Source organism: Lutra lutra, chromosome 1 (genome assembly GCF_902655055.1).
Source record: "Lutra lutra chromosome 1, mLutLut1.2, whole genome shotgun sequence".
Classification (NCBI taxonomy): Eukaryota; Metazoa; Chordata; class Mammalia; order Carnivora; family Mustelidae; genus Lutra; species Lutra lutra.
In genome coordinates this window covers 77,945,882-77,966,980 of record NC_062278.1, presented here as the reverse complement: position 1 = coordinate 77,966,980, position 21,099 = coordinate 77,945,882, and the positions used below count along the sequence as shown (strand labels likewise).

Below are 21,099 nucleotides of genomic sequence, written 5' to 3'. Positions count from 1 at the left end.
AATATAAAAAGAGATTTACTATATGATCCAGTAATTCCACTACTGGGTATTTATCCAAAGAAGAGAAAAACACTAAGTTGAAAAGATATACGTACGCTTATGTGTATTGCAGCATTATTCACAATAGACAAATTATGGAAGCAACCCAAGTGTCCATCAAGAAATGTATGGAGGGGCGCCTGGGTGGCTCAGTGGGTTAAGCCTCTGCCTTCGGCTCAGGTCATCATCTCAGGGTCCTGGGATCGAGCCCCGCATTGGGCTTTCTGCTCAACAGGGAACCTGCTTCCCTCTGTCTCTCTCTCTGCCTGCCTCTCTGCCTACTTGTGATCTCTGTCTGTCAAATAAATAAATAAAATCTTTAAAAAATTAAAAAAAAAAAAGAAAGAAAGAAAGAAATGTATGGATAGGGTGCCTGGGTGGCTCAGTGGTTTAAGCATCTGCCTTCGGCTCAGCAGGGAGCCTGCTTCCCCTCTCTCTCTGCCTGCCTCTCTGTCTACGTGTGATCTCTCTGTCAAATAAAAAATATTTTTTTTAAAAAAAAGGAAAGATGAATGATTAAAGATGTTGCATAAATATATACAATGGGATATTACGCAGCTATAAAGATGGATGAGATCTTATCACGTGCAACACGGATGGGCTTAAGAGGGTATTACAGTATAGAGAAGTAAAACTGAGAAAGACAAATACCCTATGATTTCATACATGTGTGAAATCTTAACAAACAAATGAATCAACAAACAACAAGCAGAATCAGACCTATCAATGCAGAGAACAAAATGATGGCTGCCAGAGGGAAGGGCTGGGAAGATGGGCAAAATGGGAGAAGGAGTGGGCGGTGAGGGCTTCCAGTTATGGAATGAATAAGTCATGGGAATAAAAGGTACAGCATAGGGAAAACAGTCAATGATATTATCATAGCAACATAGAGTGACAGATGGTAGCTACACTTGTAAACGTAAGGTATATAGATGTTGAATCACTCTGTTGTACAGCTGAAACATTACACTGTATGTCAACTACACTCAAAAATGTTTAAGACTTTAAGTAATATCTACACCCAACATGGGGCTCGAACTTAACAACCCAAGATCAAGTCTCATGCTCCACCGACTAAGCCAGCCAAACAACCCCAAATAGAAATTTAATAAAAATTTAAAAATAAAATGGGGCCATGGTTTCACAACTCTGTGAACACACTAAAAAAAAACACTAAAATATGCATTTTAAATGACTTGTAAAGTATATTAATATATCAATACAGTTGTTATATAATTTTTTAAATGTTTACTTGAAATACTATCAGTAAGAAATCATCTGCATTTCATGAAGTAAAAGAATATCCCATGCTGACAGAAAGTAATCCACTGCAAGAGGATATGATGTTGAGGGGGTGGGAGCAGGGAGGAGGAAAAGGGTTGGAAATAAGTGTGTCCATGAGTTAATGGTTAAACCTGGGTGAACAGCAATAGGGATATTTTCTTCTGCATGTTTAAAATTTCCATAATAATAGGCTTTAAAAAGTTAATCAGTTGTAGCCTATGAAATGATTCACAGAAAACCTGAAATTCCCTATTCAGCCACTATTCACTTGAGGAATGAAAGGGGGAAATCAGCATGCTGATTGGTAGACTGGATTAAGGACAGTCCAAATGAAAACCGCTGTCTCAGTGCGACATGAGACCGATAGAGTCAGCCCACTGGCTGGAATGTTGTGTTCTGCTGAATGGTCAGTTGATGAAATCAGGCCCTTTGGCTGGAGAGCAGAAAAACTGGGGGGTGGGGAGGAATGGGGGATTGCAGGGGGAGGGGAGACAGCAGAAATGCTGTGGTAATAAAGGATGACATTTTTTTCATGCTTTAAAAAAGTTTCCCTCTAACACAGAATTACCTGTAGAATACTGGTGTTTTGTGGCAAATACCCAATACCTGTTTTTGTCTGGATGAGTGATTTTACTATGTTATTTTTAACAGGCTATTTCTCTCCAGTTTTATTTACTGAGTGATGATACTAAGTACTGCTTAACTTTAAGAACAAGGTGAGTAGTCAAGATAGAATAAAACCATTTAGCAACAAATATTAAATGCCTACCAGGGGCCAGAAACTCCCTTGGGGTCTCAGACCACAAAGGGTGAAGAAAAAGTAGCCCTTACCTGGGGCAATTCATCCTAGAGTCAGGAAGACACACAGGGACACAGAGATTGACAGCACTAAGGTTAAGCGCTCCAACACACCACAGGGCACAGGACACTGTAGCCAAGTCTTGAGGGACGGAAAAAGGAGTTCCACAGACACGAATAGCAGTGTGCAACATGCCAGGTAATGGGGGCGCCAGAAAGGCAGAGGGAGAAAGGACCAGTGGGGCTAGGTGGGTGGCCCAGGCCTGAGGTCCTCAAGTGCTAGTGCACGAAATGACCACCAGAGGGCGGTGGTCAAACACAGAGTTATAGCTCCGGACTCCAGAGATTTCGACCCCAGAAGTCTGGAACGGGGTCCAGAAATCTGCATTGATAACCAGCAGCCCAGATGACTCTGACCCTGGCAGTGACAAACTATCAAGCTTGATCTGCCATCGCAAATGATGAAAAGCCACTGAAGGATTTTTAGCAAAGGAATGATAAGACCAGATATGTAAATTAAGACCCTCTCAGATAGCTGTAAGGGAGACAGATTAAAAGAGGACTATAAAGCCCAGTGGGGAGATGAGCAAAGATGGAACAAAGAAGAGACAGGTAAAATGGCAACCAGCCTGAGACAGAAGAGGACAGACAGGGGCAAGGCAGCCCCCGGATTTCTCAGTGGGGTATTTGAGTCGATCCTGGTGCCATCAACTAAGATGTGGAAGTGGGAGACTAGGCAGGGGAAGGGGCTGAGTTCAGTCTGTTTTTATGAACTTTTTAATTAAACTTTGTACAGTTTTAACAAATATTACATAAAGATCCAACATATCCTTTACCTACCTTCCCCAGATGCTAACATCTTGCAAAACTATTATAATATCACAACCAGGATATTGGCATTGACACAATCCATTGATCTTACCTGGGGTTTCTGGGTTGAACACTTAAATATGAGGTGTCAGAAAGGTGTCATGGAAAAACACGACCAGGGGCAGGTGGATACACAGGTATGGGGGCTGTTACCTTAAGCGGTTTCAATGCCTTAAAGAATGTGATTCTGAAACCGTAAGTACCCAGCAGACACCGTCCAAGGGTAGGTAGGTTTATTCTGCACAGAGTATTGGTTGTGCCCTCACTGGCCACCCAGCTCGCCCCATCTAAGCTTCCAGCATGTGTTTTTGTTTTTGTTTTAAAGATTTTATTTATTCATTTGTCAGAGAGAGGGAGAGAGAGAGAGAGCACAAGCAGGAGAGCAGCAGGCAGGAGAAGCAGGCATCCTGCTAAGTAGGGAGCCTGATGTTGAGACTTGATCCCAGGACCCTAGGATCATGACCTGAGCCGAAGGCAGACGCTTAACCCACTGAGCCACCCAGGTGTCCCATCTCCCAGCATATGTTAACTCGCTTGGTAGTGGTGAAGTGCACAGGCCATGGAGTTGGATGACATGGCTCCTTTCCTGGCTCCAATCACTTGCCGGTTTTGGGGTCTTGAGCAAGTCACTCAGCCTCCAGGTGCTTCAGTCACTTGTCTTTAACACAGGACTGCTAAGTGTACTTGGACTATAGGGTTATTTCGAGAATTAAGTGAGCTATATAACATGCTTAGAACTGTGGTGCCTGCCCAGGAGAAAGCACACACACGTGATCTCCAGGCCTGGGTAGGCCCACACATGGGGAGGAAGTCACCTGAGGTGAAAGGAGGATCTCGCTGGCCAAGGCAAAGAAGACAGGTAAGGACTGGCTGCTGTAGAAAAGTCTGTATGGGTGTCAGTCAGGGTGGGAGTGAGCTAAGGGAAATGGACAGAAGTTCCTTGCTCTCTGAAGTTCAAGGGGAGGAAGCCTGGAGGGAGAGGTGAAGGTTCGACCAACCACTGTGAGCAAAGGGCAGCTCCCCTAGGAGTGAAGCATATATTTATAGGAAGGACAGACAATACTCCAAAAAGGATAAGGACCGTTACAAGGCAATATATAAATAACTCCTCAGTTGTGTGACAGACAGTTAATGCTTAAGGATTTCAGGGTAAAAAGCGACCAGACTGGCCAACAAAGGAAACGGGTGGCAAGGTCTTAGGCAGGAAGAGGAGGAAGAGGGGCTGACAGGGGAAGGCTGGTATGAGCAAGAGCTGCATCCCTAGGAAGCCACCTCTTCTCCCTAGGCACTGATGAATACCTCATACCTGAGGAGAGGAGCACCTGACACCTTCTTTGGTTTGGCCCTCTGGCTGTCAGGTGTCCCGCTCTTGTTTCCACGCTGAGGTATATATACAGTCCTAACTGTTGCGTTTAGGGATTTTTCCAGTGGTCCTTTTTCCCTATCAGCCCCACACAAGCATCTGCAGCCAAGGATCCTGGCAACCACAGAATCCAATTTTAGCCCCTAGAACAAGACTTTCTTATTCGACATATCACCCCACCAACTTCTCAGCACAAGGACAGCTTCAGGGGTTTCCTCTAAACAGATGGGCACATACAAAACATCTGCCCCAGCAGGCTCAACTCCTTCTCAGGGGATGAGATAGCTGTCTGAAATTAATGCTGTCATCATTATAAGGTAAGTTTCACCAAGCTTTTCAGATTCCTGCATACACCTGAATGAGCAACGACCTTGGCCTCGGTGAGTTATTCCTAACATGGAATAACAGGCACCTTATTTTTACAGATATTAAACTGGTGCATTTAATTAACCCCTCAGGACAGGTCCCCACAGTCCTACACATCTGAGACCAGGCCTCGAGTTCTCTTGCCCCAGGGGAGGAAAGCTACCACAGTGCAAGGACTCAGTGAGGAAACCGCAGCTGCACTTCCCTGCGTAGAGAACACACCTGTGTGCACAACTAAGCCTCACACCTAAAGCGACAGCCCCCGAGGACTGGGGTGAAAGGAGAAAGGGAGGTGCAGCCCTGGAAAAAGACCTTTGCTGTCAGGCCCCTGGAGGCATCAGAACTACTTAAATTATTCCACTGGACATTTCATTACCATCACTCCACGCCCAGCTTCTGCCACAGAGCCCTGATCATTGACGCAGCAAGATAAACTACATTTTCTTTGTGCACTTTGCATTAGAATTTAATTCCATGATCAGCTTGGTCGGAGTCAAGTCTCTGCAGTAAAAGCACTGTATTGACTACTTAAGTCTTAAATGCAGTTGCTATGAAGTTTGTACTTCTGAACAAGCTTTAGGTAGGTAAGAGTCTTTCATTAGAACACAAATACAAATATTGCAGACATCATATTGCCAAATAACCATGTAAAGTTAACCATGTAACTCTAAACCAAAAAGCTCTCAAACATAAAAATGCTTACACATGGCACAAACCAGGCAGACCCATCCCCGTTATCCTCTCCTCCAGAGCTCAACTGGCTTTATTTTCCTGGAGACCAAAGACTGATGCATGCGTGATTTCATTTAATGAAATCTATTCACTCTAGCTGTGTTGCTCTCACAAAGACACTCCAGCTGGTAATTTACTGACCCTGAACTTAATGTGTTTTCTATCCTGTCAATATATTCCAGGTATCTCTTCATTCCCAGATAATGGTGAGCTGAAATGCACCTAGAGCCACTTGATTCCAGGGATTTCATTTGAAAGATCATATATGCTTCATTTGAAAATGACTCTGAAACTTAATGTCTTAAAAGAGAGAAAGGAAGAAAGAAAAAAAGAAAGAGAAAAAAAGGAGGAATGAAAAAAACTTGCTATTCATCATGGAATTAACATTCCAGTGTGGACTGCAAAATACAAAAAGACCTAGCTTTCCGTAAGTCATTACAAAGTTAGTAATCTAGAGCACTTTAAAAGAACAGGGCCACTATATGCCCAGTACGGAACAGGCACCAATTGTCTTAAAGCCGCATAAGAACATACACTGAAGACATAGATACAAACATATTTCAGAAGATACACAAGCAACTGGTAACAATTCCCTTGGAAGCGTGTGATGCGACGCCTGGGAAACAGTGTGGGAAACAACCGTGCTGTGAGACTTTACTAACCTCTTTGAATACTGTATCTTATAGATAAGCAACTAACCAAAAAAAAAAAAACAAAAAAAACAAAAACAAAAAAAATCATCTCACACAACCTGTTTTTTTTTTTTTTTCTTAAAATTCCATGATGCTTTAAGCAATTGAGCTGCAAGATGCACAATAAAAACTCATTAAACAACGAGCCTTCTGAAGCACCTACACACCTCACCTCAACACCATTCCCCACCCCAGTTCCACGGTCACCCCTCAACCCATATGAGCAGCCTGGAAATTCTATAAAGCAAACAAAACCCAAAAGTCCAGGATGGAATTCCTGGTTTTCCCACTTTCCCTGGATTTTCTTACCATCATTTGTAAACTGGAGCTACCCAACAACCTGGGAAGATTTTGTGAGCAGTGCCCCAAATGAAAACACAGGTTATCCATCTGCAAACTACAAAAACGTCTAACAGATATTTTCGTTGCATAATACATTCCAGGTGTAAAGGCATCTGCATGTACCAATAGCCAGGAAGAACAAAGAACTACAATATTAAAGAAATTGGGATTCTGATTAGCACTTTCCCATAAAAGATGATTAGTTATTTCAAGCAGGAGTCAACATCAAAACGGACTAGAAAACAGAGAAACTGCTGAATGGCAATGGGTTCTTAACAGTAAATCCAAGACTAGGTAACTCCCCCCAAACCAACAAGACCAGAAGAAATGACAGTGGTAAAGACCAAGAAAATATAGTACAAAGATCTAGAAACCTAACTGGTTTGCTCCAGCTTGCCAGGAAGGAAGACAATTATCTAAGACCAAGAGATACTTTTGAAGATGCAATAAAAAAAACAAAACAAAAACTTTCCTAATGCTTAAAGGCTAGATTTCTTCAAGGCCCAGCTCATATTTCACTCCTTCAGAAAACCTTCCCTAATTTTTCATCTCCCATCATTTCCGATATGATTGCAGATAATTACGTACTGCCGATTGCTCTCTGCTTTAGGGATGCATCTTCTCTCCACAAAAAAATGAGAGCCCCTTAAAGTCAGACAGCACAACCCCCATTCAGTTAAAATTCCTCACAGCATCTACCCCAATGCGTAAAATCTTCATAAACCTTTTTAACTCAAATCTTACTGAAGTGAAATATAAATTCTTTAAGTGCATTTTTCTAAGAAACTCAAAAGGATTCATGGGCAGATATTACCTCTAATTTCATCAAAAACTTAATGATCACACACACACACACACACACACCATGACCACTATCACACTCTAGCATTCAAACTTGAAACAGGCTGTAACATTTTACTTTGGGAAAAGCAGACATAGGTTTCCACAGAGCAAGGGTAAGTAAGGCAGAGTGATACTACAGCATATTAAACTTGATCAGAACTTTTTAAAGTAAACACAAAATCAAAAATTAACAAAAATACTTAATGTTAAATGGAAAGGTTAAAGGTTAATTGGAAACAGAATATAAACTCCAACACATATGCACCACATACACAGATATGTATGTCTCCATCCATCCATGGACAGAGCCTAGATGCCATACAACCTAGTACCGACAAGCACCTTCAGCACCCAGATCTTGCTTTCTCAATACCGTTCCCCACTAGAAAGAAGTACGGTTCCTTAGGGAAATGACTGCCTGCAGGTCTGAAGAAGAAAAAGATGAGCCTGGGACGTCTTTCTGTGCCAAACTACAAGACAGTGTTCTAAGACAAAAAGGTGTCATGTCAAAAAAGGATATAAAAAGCTTGAAAGTTCTTCCACTGGCTAAATTTTTGGACAATCGGAACACTAAAATGAAGAATGAGTGTTAGGTTGTAAAATGCTGAATGGATAATCCACGATTCCATCCCAATGACTAAAGATAATTTTTTTTTAAATAAGAAAAAGAAACAAACAGAGAAACCCATTTACCATCACTAACCATGTAAATATAGCAATTCTTGCTCTGAAAATTCATAATCAAAGGAAAAGAATTTAACATTTATTCTGCCTTTTTTATAAGGAATTACAATTTATCACAGTTGATGAGAGAAAGCTCATTTTTACGGGAGAATGCCAACATCAAGCCCTTCCCAAAAAAATAGTGATTTGGGGCTTGATTCATCATTAGATGCTAAAACTTTTAAGTGAATTACTGAGGAGCGGGATAGTTGCAGGTGCCAAAGTCATGGCCTACAGGCCCTAATCCTTATACTACAGAACTTTTTATCCAGGTAGCCAGAGCTACCCCACCAATTAAAACCTACTTTTCAGGCCTAAGAACAGAATGAATTTAAATTACACTTATACAGGGGCGCCTGGGTGGCTCAGTGGGTTAAAGCCTCTGCCTTCGGCTCAGGTCATGATCCCAGGGTCCTGGGATCGAGCCCCACATCGGGCTCTCTGCTCAGCGGGGAGCCTGCTTCCTCCTCTCTCTCTGCCTGCCTCTCTGCCTACTTGTGATCTCTGTCAAATAAATAAATAAAATCTTTAAAAAAAAAAAAATTACACTTATACAAGCACGTCTGTCCAAACTTCAGGGTTATTGTCATAGTAAGCAAATCAGATAGTTCTTTTATGACAAACCAGATACGAGGAACACTGTGAAAATGTGGAGGCAATCTTGACTTGAAACTAAAAGCTTGTCCCTGGAGTCAAAAAAGTTAATGCTGCAAGGTCTTCAAGGGCCTGAAGTGAACGTAAGCTGGCTGGCTTAGATAAGAAACAGACTGTCAGTTATGTATTCAGCAGCCCAAACGGCTCAGTGAATATGTCACAATTTAATTACCCAGTGTGCAAGAAGGGTAGCTACTTCTTCCCTGTGTTTTGGGGGTGATCAGGATAGTGGTTCCGACAGGACAGTCAACCAAGAAAAGTTTATCCTCCAACACAAATGCCTGTCCCAGCAAAACCTCAGGGGTAGAGAGGAAACAACTGAGTGTAAACAGGGCAGCTCCCTGGGGAGTTTAACCACGAAGTGTTTTAAGCTTCTTCTAATCTATCTGTAGCCCCCAAAAGACTTCATGCTCATGATAGGTCTTGTCACTTTTCACCATCTTGAACGCCCAACAATTCCTAGCCAGAATTAGAGCTGTTCCTCATACAGGCAATTTCATCTTCCTCGAGTTTCTATAGCACCCTGGACTTTGCTATGCTCTGCCTATACCCCCCAGCACCCCTAAAAATAAGGGTTCTGACTCCTCTGATGCTGCCCACAACCCTGAAATCCTGCAGCCTGTTCCCTGCCAGCACCTTTCTTCCCAGCGATGCTTCTTGCCTCCAAGGGGTCCAGACCCGCACCACTACCTTCCACTAGCAACTCCCGCATCACAACAAGGAGGAAAGACCAAGCACCTAGTGAGTCCAGCTTCAACTGTGCTAGCAGTTACTTAACTCTTGTTTTAAGATTTATTTATTTGAGGGACACTTGGGTGGCTCAGTCAGTTAAGCGTCTGCCTTCAGCTCAGGTCATGATCCCAACTGCACCCCCAGGAGCCCCAGCAGTTACTTAACTTCTGAGGCTCAGGTCTCTCATATACAAAATGGAATAATAGAACCCACACTGCAAGATTATGATGACAGTGTCTGTAAACTTCTCAGCACAATACACAAAATAACTAATAAATACCGGCTAGTTATGATATAATAAATATTGGCTAGCAATTGCAGCAAGTAGAGTCTACCTTTACTGCTCATTTACTATGCACCAGGAACTGTCCCAAAGCCTTTAGAAGCCTGACTCATTTCTGCCCTAGAAGGTACTGCCAATTATAACTCTCCCCGTGTTATAGACAAGAAACTTAGAAGTGTTACAACAGCAATAGTACTAGGAGGTCCTTCCCTGGCTGCCCACCATCCCCCAGAGAGAATTCTCGGACCCCTAGCACACAAGCTCCTCACAGCCTTCTATCACCGCCCCACTGGTAACTAATGCACAAGAGGAGAAAACCCCTGGCAGTTCCACAAATCCAACTCTTTGATGACCCTGTTTCTCTGCAGATACCATCTGTTTGCCAGAAGTGCCCTTCCCTGCACAACCTCCCCCAATTCTGTCGAAATGCCTCTTCTTTCAAAACGGTAGTCAAACATCACTTCTCTGTGGATCTCCATGGTTTCCTGTCCTTGGGACTCCCTCTGCATTTATTTCATTTCACAATCAGCTCTCCCTTCCCTTTCTTATACTTGGATTGTGTGGCTATCCGCCCCACCCCAAACCATGACCTAGAGGGCAGTGATTACATTCTCCATCTGTCCTCACTGACCAGCAGCGTCAAGCACAGGCTTCTGAACCTACTGTGGACACGTACGCTGAGGAGCTTTGCGCACCCACACGCACATCCATGCCCCCATCTGTGAAATGGGAATAAAGTATCTCTCTCACAGAGTATCTGAATAAATCAGAAAAGAAAACGTACACAGAACCTAGAGACGGTTACTAAGAAATGGGGGATGTGGTATTACAGCACACCACAGAAGTCCTTGGAGACATGGGGAGGGATGGACTCTTCCCACATGAGCCAACAGGAAACACAGCAAAGGGATGAGGAATGCCCAGGGCTGAAAAGCTCCCTCAAGTAACGGACATCATTTTCAAAGCACACGTCTAGAGCTGATTCAGTCTAAGACTGGAAGAAGCACCACATTCCTGCTCTCTACAGTGCGGGGCATTCAGTAACTGCTCAAGAAATGCTAACCGCCACCATGACAGCAATGATAGCAGTAAGCGCCACAGTTACGATGACTTGGCTTAGCAACAACAGGACTCCTCACCCGGAACATTCCTACATATAAATGCACAAAGTCTGAGTTATTTACTCTACAGTCGTATCTCCTAGTCTGTTTAAGACTTTCCTTCATTTCCTAACTCTAAGTTTTACTTTTTTAAGTATTAGCTAGCCCATTTTAAACTCTTTTCTCTGGGGAGCTCAAAAAATCTTAAGATAAATAAACAATCTTATTTTAAAAACAAAACTTCACTCAACTCTAAAAAATATCTGAAACCAACTACCCATTACGTCTGGGGTTCTTTCCCTTGAGTCTGTAACACTCACTCATTTGATAGCATTTTTTAAACATCCTGTCTACCTATAACATCTTATTTTTTAGCTTTCATAAGGGCTGAGAATTATAACCCCTTCCTCTAAGCTGCCCTACTTTAAAATCTCTACCCTGATGTTACAGTATGTCCAGGTCAAATATTTCTTTACCTGCCTTGAAATGACACATGAAAACTCACCCAGGAACCCAAGGCCCCCCTCTCTTTTCTCACTTTGGAGTACACACTATACTGGGGAGGCCTTTGCCTGCTGTAAGCTCCCCACGGCAGCAACCCATTTAATCCACAGTTTAGATCTGTAACTCTTTGCATAATGATAGTGACAATCTCTGTGTTGCTTCATTTAAAGAATTTACACAACGGGCCTGCTCCCTTGTTGTTGTTAGCCCACTTAACTTTAGGAAAAACTCTCTTCAATAAAATCAAACAGCAGTGCTTTATAGCTCCGTTCCAACACTGAATGTGGGAACTGAAAATAAAGCATATGTTTCTATTACAAAGGAATAAAGGCCATTTCTACTGAAAACACTTTACAAATCCTAAGAACAATCATCAAGACAACAGAAGTCATAAAACTACTGCCAGGAAAAGGTGACACTTGATAGTCAATCTTGCCCCAAATGTGCTGAATGATTCTTTTCACCATCAAAGCCAGAACACAGAACCTATTACTGCAAAGTTAATCTTCTGCAGTGTATGCAATTTAATCCAATTCAACACATACATATGTGTGTAGTTGCTTGGCTGTATAGCTTGCTTGGAATGTGAAACTTGCTACATTATGGCTAGGTCTACACAGCCAAATGCTTCCAAATGTACTGCAGAATTTGCTTAAAGAAGCTGAAGAAAGTGCTGAAGACAAAGCAGAGAGTGAGAGGTTATCAGGTGTAACAGGGTAATAGAAAACCAAGATCAGATCACTGAAACCATGTGCTCTCAGCAGATAGTAAAAATAGTATGCTAGGGGTGCCTGGGTGGCTCAGTGGGTTAAAGCCTCTGCCTTCAGCTCAGGTCATAATCCCAGGGTCTTGGGATCGAGCCCCACACTGGGCTCTCTGCTTAGCAGGGAGCCTGCTTCCTCCTCTCTCTCTCTCTCTGCCTACTTGTGATCTCTGTCTGCCAAATAAATAAAATCTTAAACAACAACAACAACAAAAAAATAGTAGGCTACGTGCATTTTACAACACATGTAAGAATATGGAAAAATGAAGTAAATATCTACACATAGTTAAATTAGCTATTAACCACAAAAGGTAAAGCAGTGACTTTGGAGTGAAGAAACCCAGGAGGGACCACCTTACCCAAAAGATCAAAGTTACCGCCATCAGTACCAGAACAATGTAATCGGAGCACTGAGAGGCTTACCACATCGCTTCCATGGTATTCCTACCAAAAGCACATAACCTGAACCTAGTCATGAGGAACTGAATAAATGCAAACCAAGGGACATCTTACAAAATAGCCAGTCCAGCCCCTCTAAAAATATCAAGAAAAGCAAAGGCCAAAGAACTGTTCTTGATTAAAAGAAAACTAAAAAGACATGAAATGAAAGGCAACATGGATTGGATCGGATCAAGGATCGGATCAGAGAAGACTGCCGGCGGGAAAGACTAAGGATTCTGCTTTAAGTCCATAGTCACTCAGTGCAGAGCTGTGGTGAGTAAAGCCCAAAGCTCTTCCCAAGATGCTGGACTTAAGAGGTTAGGGGTCAACTCCCAAAATATATGCATTTTTTAAAAATATTCTTATATTTAACGTTAAGCATTTTTTAGGTCAAAGTTTTTATACTCTACCACAAAAAAATGGTATATTAGGCATTCATTCTTCATGGATTTGACATTCACATTTACAAATACACAAGAATAGGGGTGCTTGGGTGGCTGAGTCAGTTAAGTGACCAACTCTTGTTTTCAGCTCAGATCATGATTTCAGAGTCATGGGATCAAGCCCTGCATCAGGCTCCACATTGGTTGTAGAGCCTGCTCAGTATTCTCTCTTCCACTCTGTACCCACCACCTGCCCAGTTACACTATTTTAAAAAAAAAGAAAAAAAAACACAAGAATAATCATAAAGACCAATGAGCTACGGGTCATGATCCCAGTCAAGGGATCAAGTCCCAGATCGGGTTCCCTGTTCAGCGAGGAGTCTGCTTCTCCCTCTGACCGTCTCCCCTCTCATGCTCTCTCTAAAATAAGTAAAATCTTCAAAAAAAAAAAACAATGAGCTGTAATACTCTCTAAACAGAGTAAAAAAAAAAAACAGATTCACCTGTGTTATGTGTCTTATAAAAGAAAACACAGCTAGTAGGTGAACTTAATCAACCATCTGTTATGGGTATGCAAATAATAAAAATTTTAGCTCTGGAAGAAAATGCAAAATAATCCCCCTCCCCCACAACTAACTGGTTACACTAGTAAGAAAATTAATGGTGAAAGTAATGAAGACGAGTAGTCTGATGTTCTTAGCTAGAAACTGGAGCTAGGCTTCCTTCCATTTGGTAGAGGAAATCATGTGGTTCTGGTGATACACTCTTATCTCAGACTCCTAAAAATTCTACCTACTTGTTCTTTGCAAATGATGAGGATCTATCAGACTTTTATTTGACCCAAAATTCTGTCTCATTGGGCAGAATCATTCCTGTATGATCACCTTTTCCCCTTTCTTACAATGGTTAAAATATCAAGGAAAACACTGATAGAACAAGTTACAAAACCAGGAAAAGGACCTAAAGAAAGGAGAAGTGGTCTGTATAATTAGTGATGCTACAAGGGTCAAGGATTATGAACTGGGACAAAGACACACACGCTTTAGACCTCATTATTCCTTTATCTTACAAATTACTGAGCACCTTCTGTATGCTGGGTACTCTCCTACGAGATTTAGTATGGAACAAGTCTGACCATTTCTCAGGCAGAAATGTTACAGTTGGGAGTGAGTGTACATTAAGTAATCAATAAAATTTAAAATATAACATGGTAGGTGGTACTAAGTTATGAAGAGATGGTGACGGAGAGAGGACATTTTGGCTGGAGTGATCTAAGAAGGCTTCTTGTAGGAAGTGCCATCTGGGCTAACACGCAGTGCGTGGAGGCGGACGGACATCTGGAGGCTGGAAGGAGAGGCCGCCGTGTGTGCCGACTGCTCATGCTGGCGGGGGTACACATCGGAGTGTGGATTCTGAGCATAAAGTGCAGCACGATTTAAGTTCTAGCAGGAGCATTCTGGCTACAGAGCAGAAAGCTGTCATTAGAGAAGAATGAAACCAAGACCAGCTAGAGGCCGGTGCCACAGCTCTGGCAAAGGTGAAGGTGGTTGCTCAAACCAGAGGACAGCAGCAGTGGGAGGAGGAAGACATTCTTGGGCTGGGATTGGACTTTCAAAGTAAAGCTGACAGGACTGCTGAGAGGCTGAATGTAGAATTTTGAGAGAAAGATAAAAGCCCAAAATGACAATAGGGCTTTTATCCTTATCGACTACTTAGAACATTTACTAAGGAGAAGACTGAAGAAAGAAGGAGCAAGGTTAGGGATGGCAGGAAATCAAGATTTTGATTGTATATACTAGGTTTCAGATGTCCATTCGTCATCAAAGTAGAGGATGCTAGTAAGCAACTAGATATTCAGACTCTGGAGAGAAGTATTAATAAATGCTCTCGCTCTCTCACCCACGCTTGTGCGTGCGCGCACTCTCTTTCTCGGTCTATATGTATGTGTGTGTGTGTATATATATATATATATATATATATGAATCACATATACGTGTTTTTGTGTATGAATGAAGCAAAGTTGGAGAAGGCAAATATGAAGGAGAGAAGAAACTTGAATATTTATTGTGTCTATTTTGACACTATTTGCAAATATAATAAGAATGTAGAGCTTCAGTAATTTAAAAAAGGGGCATTTCTTTTGTCTCTCTGTATAAAATAATAAGCTGATGAAAACAATCTCAAGTATAGCGTTAACAAGACTGCTACCAAAGCAGCACTCAGAGATCACCACTACTCACTTTGTGGATTCTTTTCCCCTATTCGTTTAAATATATACACAATACAGTTTTGTTAATTTTGAAGTACAGTTCACCTTTGTTTTAGCAAACCTGAACTCAAAATGTGGCAGGCATGGAATCAAGCCATGTTTTCTGTTTTGTTTTGATTAACTTTCCTTGCTTTTAGAGTGGGCTTCGCTGTCCAGTTCCCCAGGACCACCCACCACGCCCGACCACCTCACACCCTGACTCATTTGTTTAGGACACTGCCTGGCATCTGAGGACATTTGCACTTTCTGACCCTGCTCCTCAGAGCCTTGTAGCTGGGGTCTCACTTCTAAAATCATAAGCACATTTCCATTTCATAAGGAATTATTTCTAAACCTAATCTTTGAGCAGACATCTTTATGTGTAATCTTCTGTGCATACTTCTAGTGGAGAATCCAGTCTTTTACTAAGCATGTTTTAGCACCACCTCAAGGAGTCACTGTCTAGTCACCAGAAGAGAGAAGACGGACTCAAAACAGTTTACCTTCAGTTCTTTCAACAAATACCTACCATGATCATGGGCCAGTGCATGTGGGAGAGAGAGGTGAGAGAGAGAGCAATTTTTTTCAAGATAATTTCCGATAGCGAAACAAGCTGTGAATAAAATAAGAATACCCAAGAACACAAATGGGCAGCAGGGGGAAAAGAGGAATGTTATTTAGGTAGGTGGCCAAAGCAAACCTCTTGAGGAAATGGCCTTTGAGCCAAAGGCTCTGAGAAGAGGAGACATGGGAATGCCCGAGAGATGAGCAGCCCAAGTACAGATGAGAAGAAATGCAGAAGCCTTGAGAAAGGAAGAAGTGTGACATATCAGAGGGGAGAAGGAAAGCAATGTGACCAGAACATCACAGAAAGAGGGAGCAAGGCACAGAAGGCCTCGGTGGCCACAGGAAAAAAATCTGGATCTTTATCTTACGTAAGAAGGTAGTAAGAAGCTATTGATGAGGCATAAACAGGGACACGATGTGACTGGATTTAGGCTTAGTGATCAACATAGTAATCTAGAACGAACAATACAAGGAGCAGAAGGAAAAGCAGGGAAACTAGTTAGGAGGCCGCCACCGTATCCAGCCAAGAGATGCCAGCGGCATGAACCAGCACTCCAGCAGCTCTGGTGGTGAGAAGCGTTTAGATGCAGGACATATTCTGGAGGTAACAGCAATATGATTTGCAGATGGAATCAGGATCCTGGGCTCGGGTGAACAAGGAGCCCTCTGCGTGCCATGAGGGATTTCTAGCCTCCCCATGGACCTCCTCAGTACTCACCTCACTGGGCCATGGCTAGAGCATGCCGGCAACAACTCCTGGTACAGTCGTGATGAAATGCAAAATGTATCGTCCTCTCTCACTTACCCAAATTAGGATCAGGAGCCTGACGTTTCTTAATTTTAGCTTCAGAAATAGCAGAATAATAGGCACAGGTCATCTTGATCAGCCACGTTGCTCGAACCATTGGCACTGAATATTTAGCTAAATATGCAAAAACATCTTCTTTTTTACTAAGGATTGGAACCTAAGAAGAAATAACATATTTATAAAAATCACATACTATTTTCATCATGAGGTCAACCTATAGAAATGGAAAGCAAAAGAAAGACACTAAGTCTCTGCTGCCTTTAAGAAAGCATATCCTTGATGGATTTTCAAACAGCACATTCCACTTAAAAACCAAAAACTTTAAGCAAATATTCATTAAAAGAATCAAAACTATGTTTAACACACTGACAACAGTTTCATCAGTTGTGCTCTCTTATTTATAAAAACAAATTACTTTCAAATTCTCAGATACTGAAAGCTATTCATCAACAAAATAGGAAAAATAATTTCATGACAGTACTCCAAAGAGTTTTATCTCAAAAACCGGAAGGGATGCTCAAGTGAAAAATTGTGCCCACTCCACATTTCATTAAAGAACACTTTTTTTTTTTTCTTTGTATAAAGCTTTCTGGCTGTAACATTCATAATAACAATTTCTAGAAAGCTTCTAAAGTGCCTTTAGCCCAAAATTTAAAATAGAGGCCAAAATGATGGATCAGTGAATCTGCCTAATAAACACTGAGCTAGAAATAGCTGGTTAATTAATTCACTGGTTGAAAGTAGGCACTTGAGGCAGTTCATTATTTCTTCTAAACCGTGAAGGTATACTATTTAGCAAATTAGTATCCCAACGTACCACTGAATGTTTCAAAGAGTTATCCCACTCTTCTAGAATTCCTCATAAATATCCTAGGAACAGGCCAGTCATCTATATATGATCTATTCCATTTACAAATGTAGAGTACAACAGTGGACAGAGAACCTCGGCCATGGTGCCGAGAATGGAAGCAGTCAGCACCCACTACTCCCCCCACCACCTCTGTGCTCTGGTCCTGGCCCCCAGCCTCCCAGGCTCTTTATTTATGAATGTGATAATACCAACCCAACCCTGTCCACCGCACAGGGTGATTAGAAGGATAAAGTAAAAGAATGGCATGTATCAAAACTAGAACAGTTTTTATTTTGTTACCAATTCCAAAGATTTCTGGGTGCTAGCCAAAGGATGTTCCAAGCCATGGACCTGACCCTTTCCTTAAAGGATCCTGGACACTGCAACCATGGCTATCAAGAGCCCTGGTCTCTATGGGCCACACTCCAGCTTGATTTTGTGGTGGATATCAAAAAACTTCAAAGCAGCTGATTGTTACAGCATGGCATTTTTCTTAGTCAAATCCTCCTTTTGACAGTAGATATTTTGTATCACTCATATGTTGCAAATTTGACTGTTCACAGGCTTGGAACCAAGTGTGATCCCAAAATTAAAGGAGAAACGGTTTTTGTACACAGCCCTTTAAAACAAGCTATTTCACTTGGTTCTTACCAAAGAAACATTCAAGCTACCCCAGTGCTGAAGGAAAAGCTGCCTGGCTGGACACTGAGTTGCAGCTGTCTATACACTGTCTTTCATGCGCAATTTAATAGACTTTGGTCACGTATGGTTCCTGCCTTGGGTGCTGACTTTAAACATAACTGCCATGGCAGAGGCAGCTACACTGCACAAACATACCTAATAGGGAGATTAAAGACACACAGGCCAAAGCTGTTAAGGCTTCCTCTCTGCAGACCACAGTGAGACATTTTAACAAGAAAATTTCCTGAAAATTTTGTTTATAAGGCACGTCTTTCATGCAGCACAAGACTCTGGGTTTATAGACTATTGCTGAAGCCAGGGACAAGAAAAGCACAGGCTTATACACTCAGTGCAAGACCTGAACTGCTGCTCTTCACTAGAACATATATATAGTAGGAGAGTTAAATTTTACTTGTCAAGGTCAGGTTGCCACTCATTCAGATGGACCAACAGAGTACAAGATCAAGGCCTAAAAAATTAGGCAAATGCAAAAAAATAAATGTAGCATCTCTGAAGAAACATTACTAATAGCTCTTTTATAGATGCCCAAAGGATTTCTTTTGAACAAACAACTGACAGGAGGAAAATAAAAATTTAAACATGCAAAATGTTTCGATTAAACAGCAAACAAAACTAAGCCATAGGTCATACCATTAACAAGCTAAGGCGGGTATGCCAGCTTATTGTCCTTATTGGCAGAACACCATAAGACATGGTTGACTCAAATCAAGGGATTTAAAATTCAGAAGAACATATGTGAAGGTTATTTAAATAAGGAAGAAGACACGTATTGATGGTGTTATCAAATTTACAATTTGGACCAACTCAGGAAGGAAATTATGTTTACAGTGACATAGTTTATACGAAGTTTATAGGAAGTCATACTTTCCTTACAGTCATGGATTCCATTTGCAGCAAAGAAACCATCTGGCTTTATCTTGTAACTGAACGTAGGCAATCACTGGACAGCTGTTTCGTTTCTGAATCAAGCTAGAGCTGCATCTAAGCAGCGAATGGAAACTAAGACACCTAGCATGTGATGGTTTTTCATCCACAAAAGGGCTGTATCACCTTGTAGTGCCTTTCCCCTTGGATGAACATCACTGTCAACACGCTGTGTATTCACCAAGCAGACGCAGAGGCAAAAGGAAATTCCAGAGACCACAGTAATCAGTGTCACCTGAAGTGAACATGCTCTACCTAGCGAACTGTCCAGGAGCCAGAAGGATATCCCTAGAGGTTATAAGTCTATTTTTCCAAATCTACCTATACCGTGATTGAGTTAAAAGGCCCTTTACTGGCCATTCTTGACCTCTCCGTGGTTAAATACTGGGAGTGCTGAGTTATAAAATAATGGAAAACCAGGCCCAGAAACTTGACCTATCCCAAACAGGAAACTACTCTAAACTCTACAAAGAGCTGGAAGAGGACTCATGATTTTAGCAGGAAAATTAAGGCTGCCTGCATTAAGCCATCTGATAGATAAATACCAGAAATTAAAGAAGTATTTGAACCTTCTAGTATGAAGAACATGCAGAGAACACAATCTCTGACCCAGCTCTAAATGAGTTTTTGCCATCTCAGGAATACGATATGCTGAGGAGCGAAGAGGGGAGAAGAGAGGGACTCTCCAAAAGCCCAAGAAATGACTACTTCAAGGCACAGTAAATAGTCCAAAAAAGAAAAAAAGAAAAAGAAAAAACGCTTAACTTTGCACAGAATTAATGTCAGGGCTTACCTGAGGAACACCTGACTTGGCCAGAGGCAGCTCCTAATAAAGAGAAGAACAAAGGCTAATACACTGCACTGTGATTCATTTCCCTCCTCACAGATGAGCAGCCGCTACACCCATAGAGCAAGGGCATCAATTTCTCACCTGTATCTGCTTTCAGGAAATATTCAAAAAAGGGATTCTAAAAGCTATTTAAAAAAAAAAAAAAGGAAAACCTAGAAAGAAAGATGTCAGGCTGGCTGCATGGGAACTGAAGGTCCTCCCCAACATGGAGGGTGTGAACTATTGATAGAAAGCCATCAAATACCAAAGGATGCCCTGTGACTGATAGGGCCTTCAGATACAATTTACAGGTCATCGTTGGCCCCCTGGTACATGTTCACTGCCAGGAAAGAAATGCCACACGGTTCAGCCTGTGTTGAGACAAGTACAACCTGAGTAACAAGAGGCAATTATGCTGATTGCTGTGCTTTTCAAGGGTTTCAGTTGCCTTTAATCACAAGGCAACACAATGCCACAGCGGCACTAGGGCCAAAGAAAGCCAATGGGAGCTACAGGCTATTTTCAGAGAGTTGCTTTAAAAAACAAATACAGAAAGGAGCTCTGCTTTAAACCAGGCCTGCATCACACTTGTTAATAGCACTATCAAGAACAGAAGACGGACACCCTTAAGACGAAAGGGTTTCAGGCCAGATGAGAAAGACACGTGGGATGATTTCAAAGGTGTGCAAGAAGACAGAGATTGCTGGAAGCTATAAATAAACCTGCCATTCTGTTCTAAAACTTTTTCAAAGAAGTTTTTCAAGCACACCCAGAATCGCTATCTTACTTGTTAGGAAGAAGGCTTAGCTTAAAGCATTTGGATTGGTACTTTTCAAGTCAAGGAAGTAACATCAAAGCAAGAATTTCTGAATGACACATTCTGGACATCCTGGCCTAAGGAAACCGAAAATACAGTGAAAATAAATGAAGTCTTATTGCCTACTCTCGATTTAAAAAACTCGTCTAGGGACACCTGGGTGGCTCAGTTGGTGCTAAGCAGCTGCCTTCAGCTCAGGTCATGATTCCAGCGTCCTGGACCGAGTCCCGCATCGGGCTCCTTGCTCAGCAGGAGCCTGCTTCTCCCTCTGCCTCTGCCTGCCACTCTGTCTGCCTGTGCTCGCTCTCCCTCTCTCTCTGACAAATAAATAAAATCTAAAAAAAAAAAATTAAATTAAATTAAATAAATAAATAAAATAAAATAAAAAACTTGTCTAGGGGCACCTAGATGGTTCAGCCATTAAGCATCTGCTCAGGTCATG

General features: G+C 41.9%; 1 protein-coding gene across 7 annotated transcripts in view; it reads right to left on the bottom strand.

Annotated features, from left to right (window-relative positions):
• Window positions 1-21,099, bottom strand: part of MED12L (mediator complex subunit 12L) — a 333,058-nt gene that overhangs the window by 270,724 nt on the left and 41,235 nt on the right. For all 7 annotated transcript variants that reach the window (XM_047727957.1, XM_047727948.1, XM_047727968.1 and 4 more), the window contains exon 5: window positions 16,533-16,692. In XM_047727957.1, the coding sequence (XP_047583913.1) occupies window positions 16,533-16,692 (160 nt within the window). The remainder of the gene's footprint in view (window positions 1-16,532; window positions 16,693-21,099) is intronic.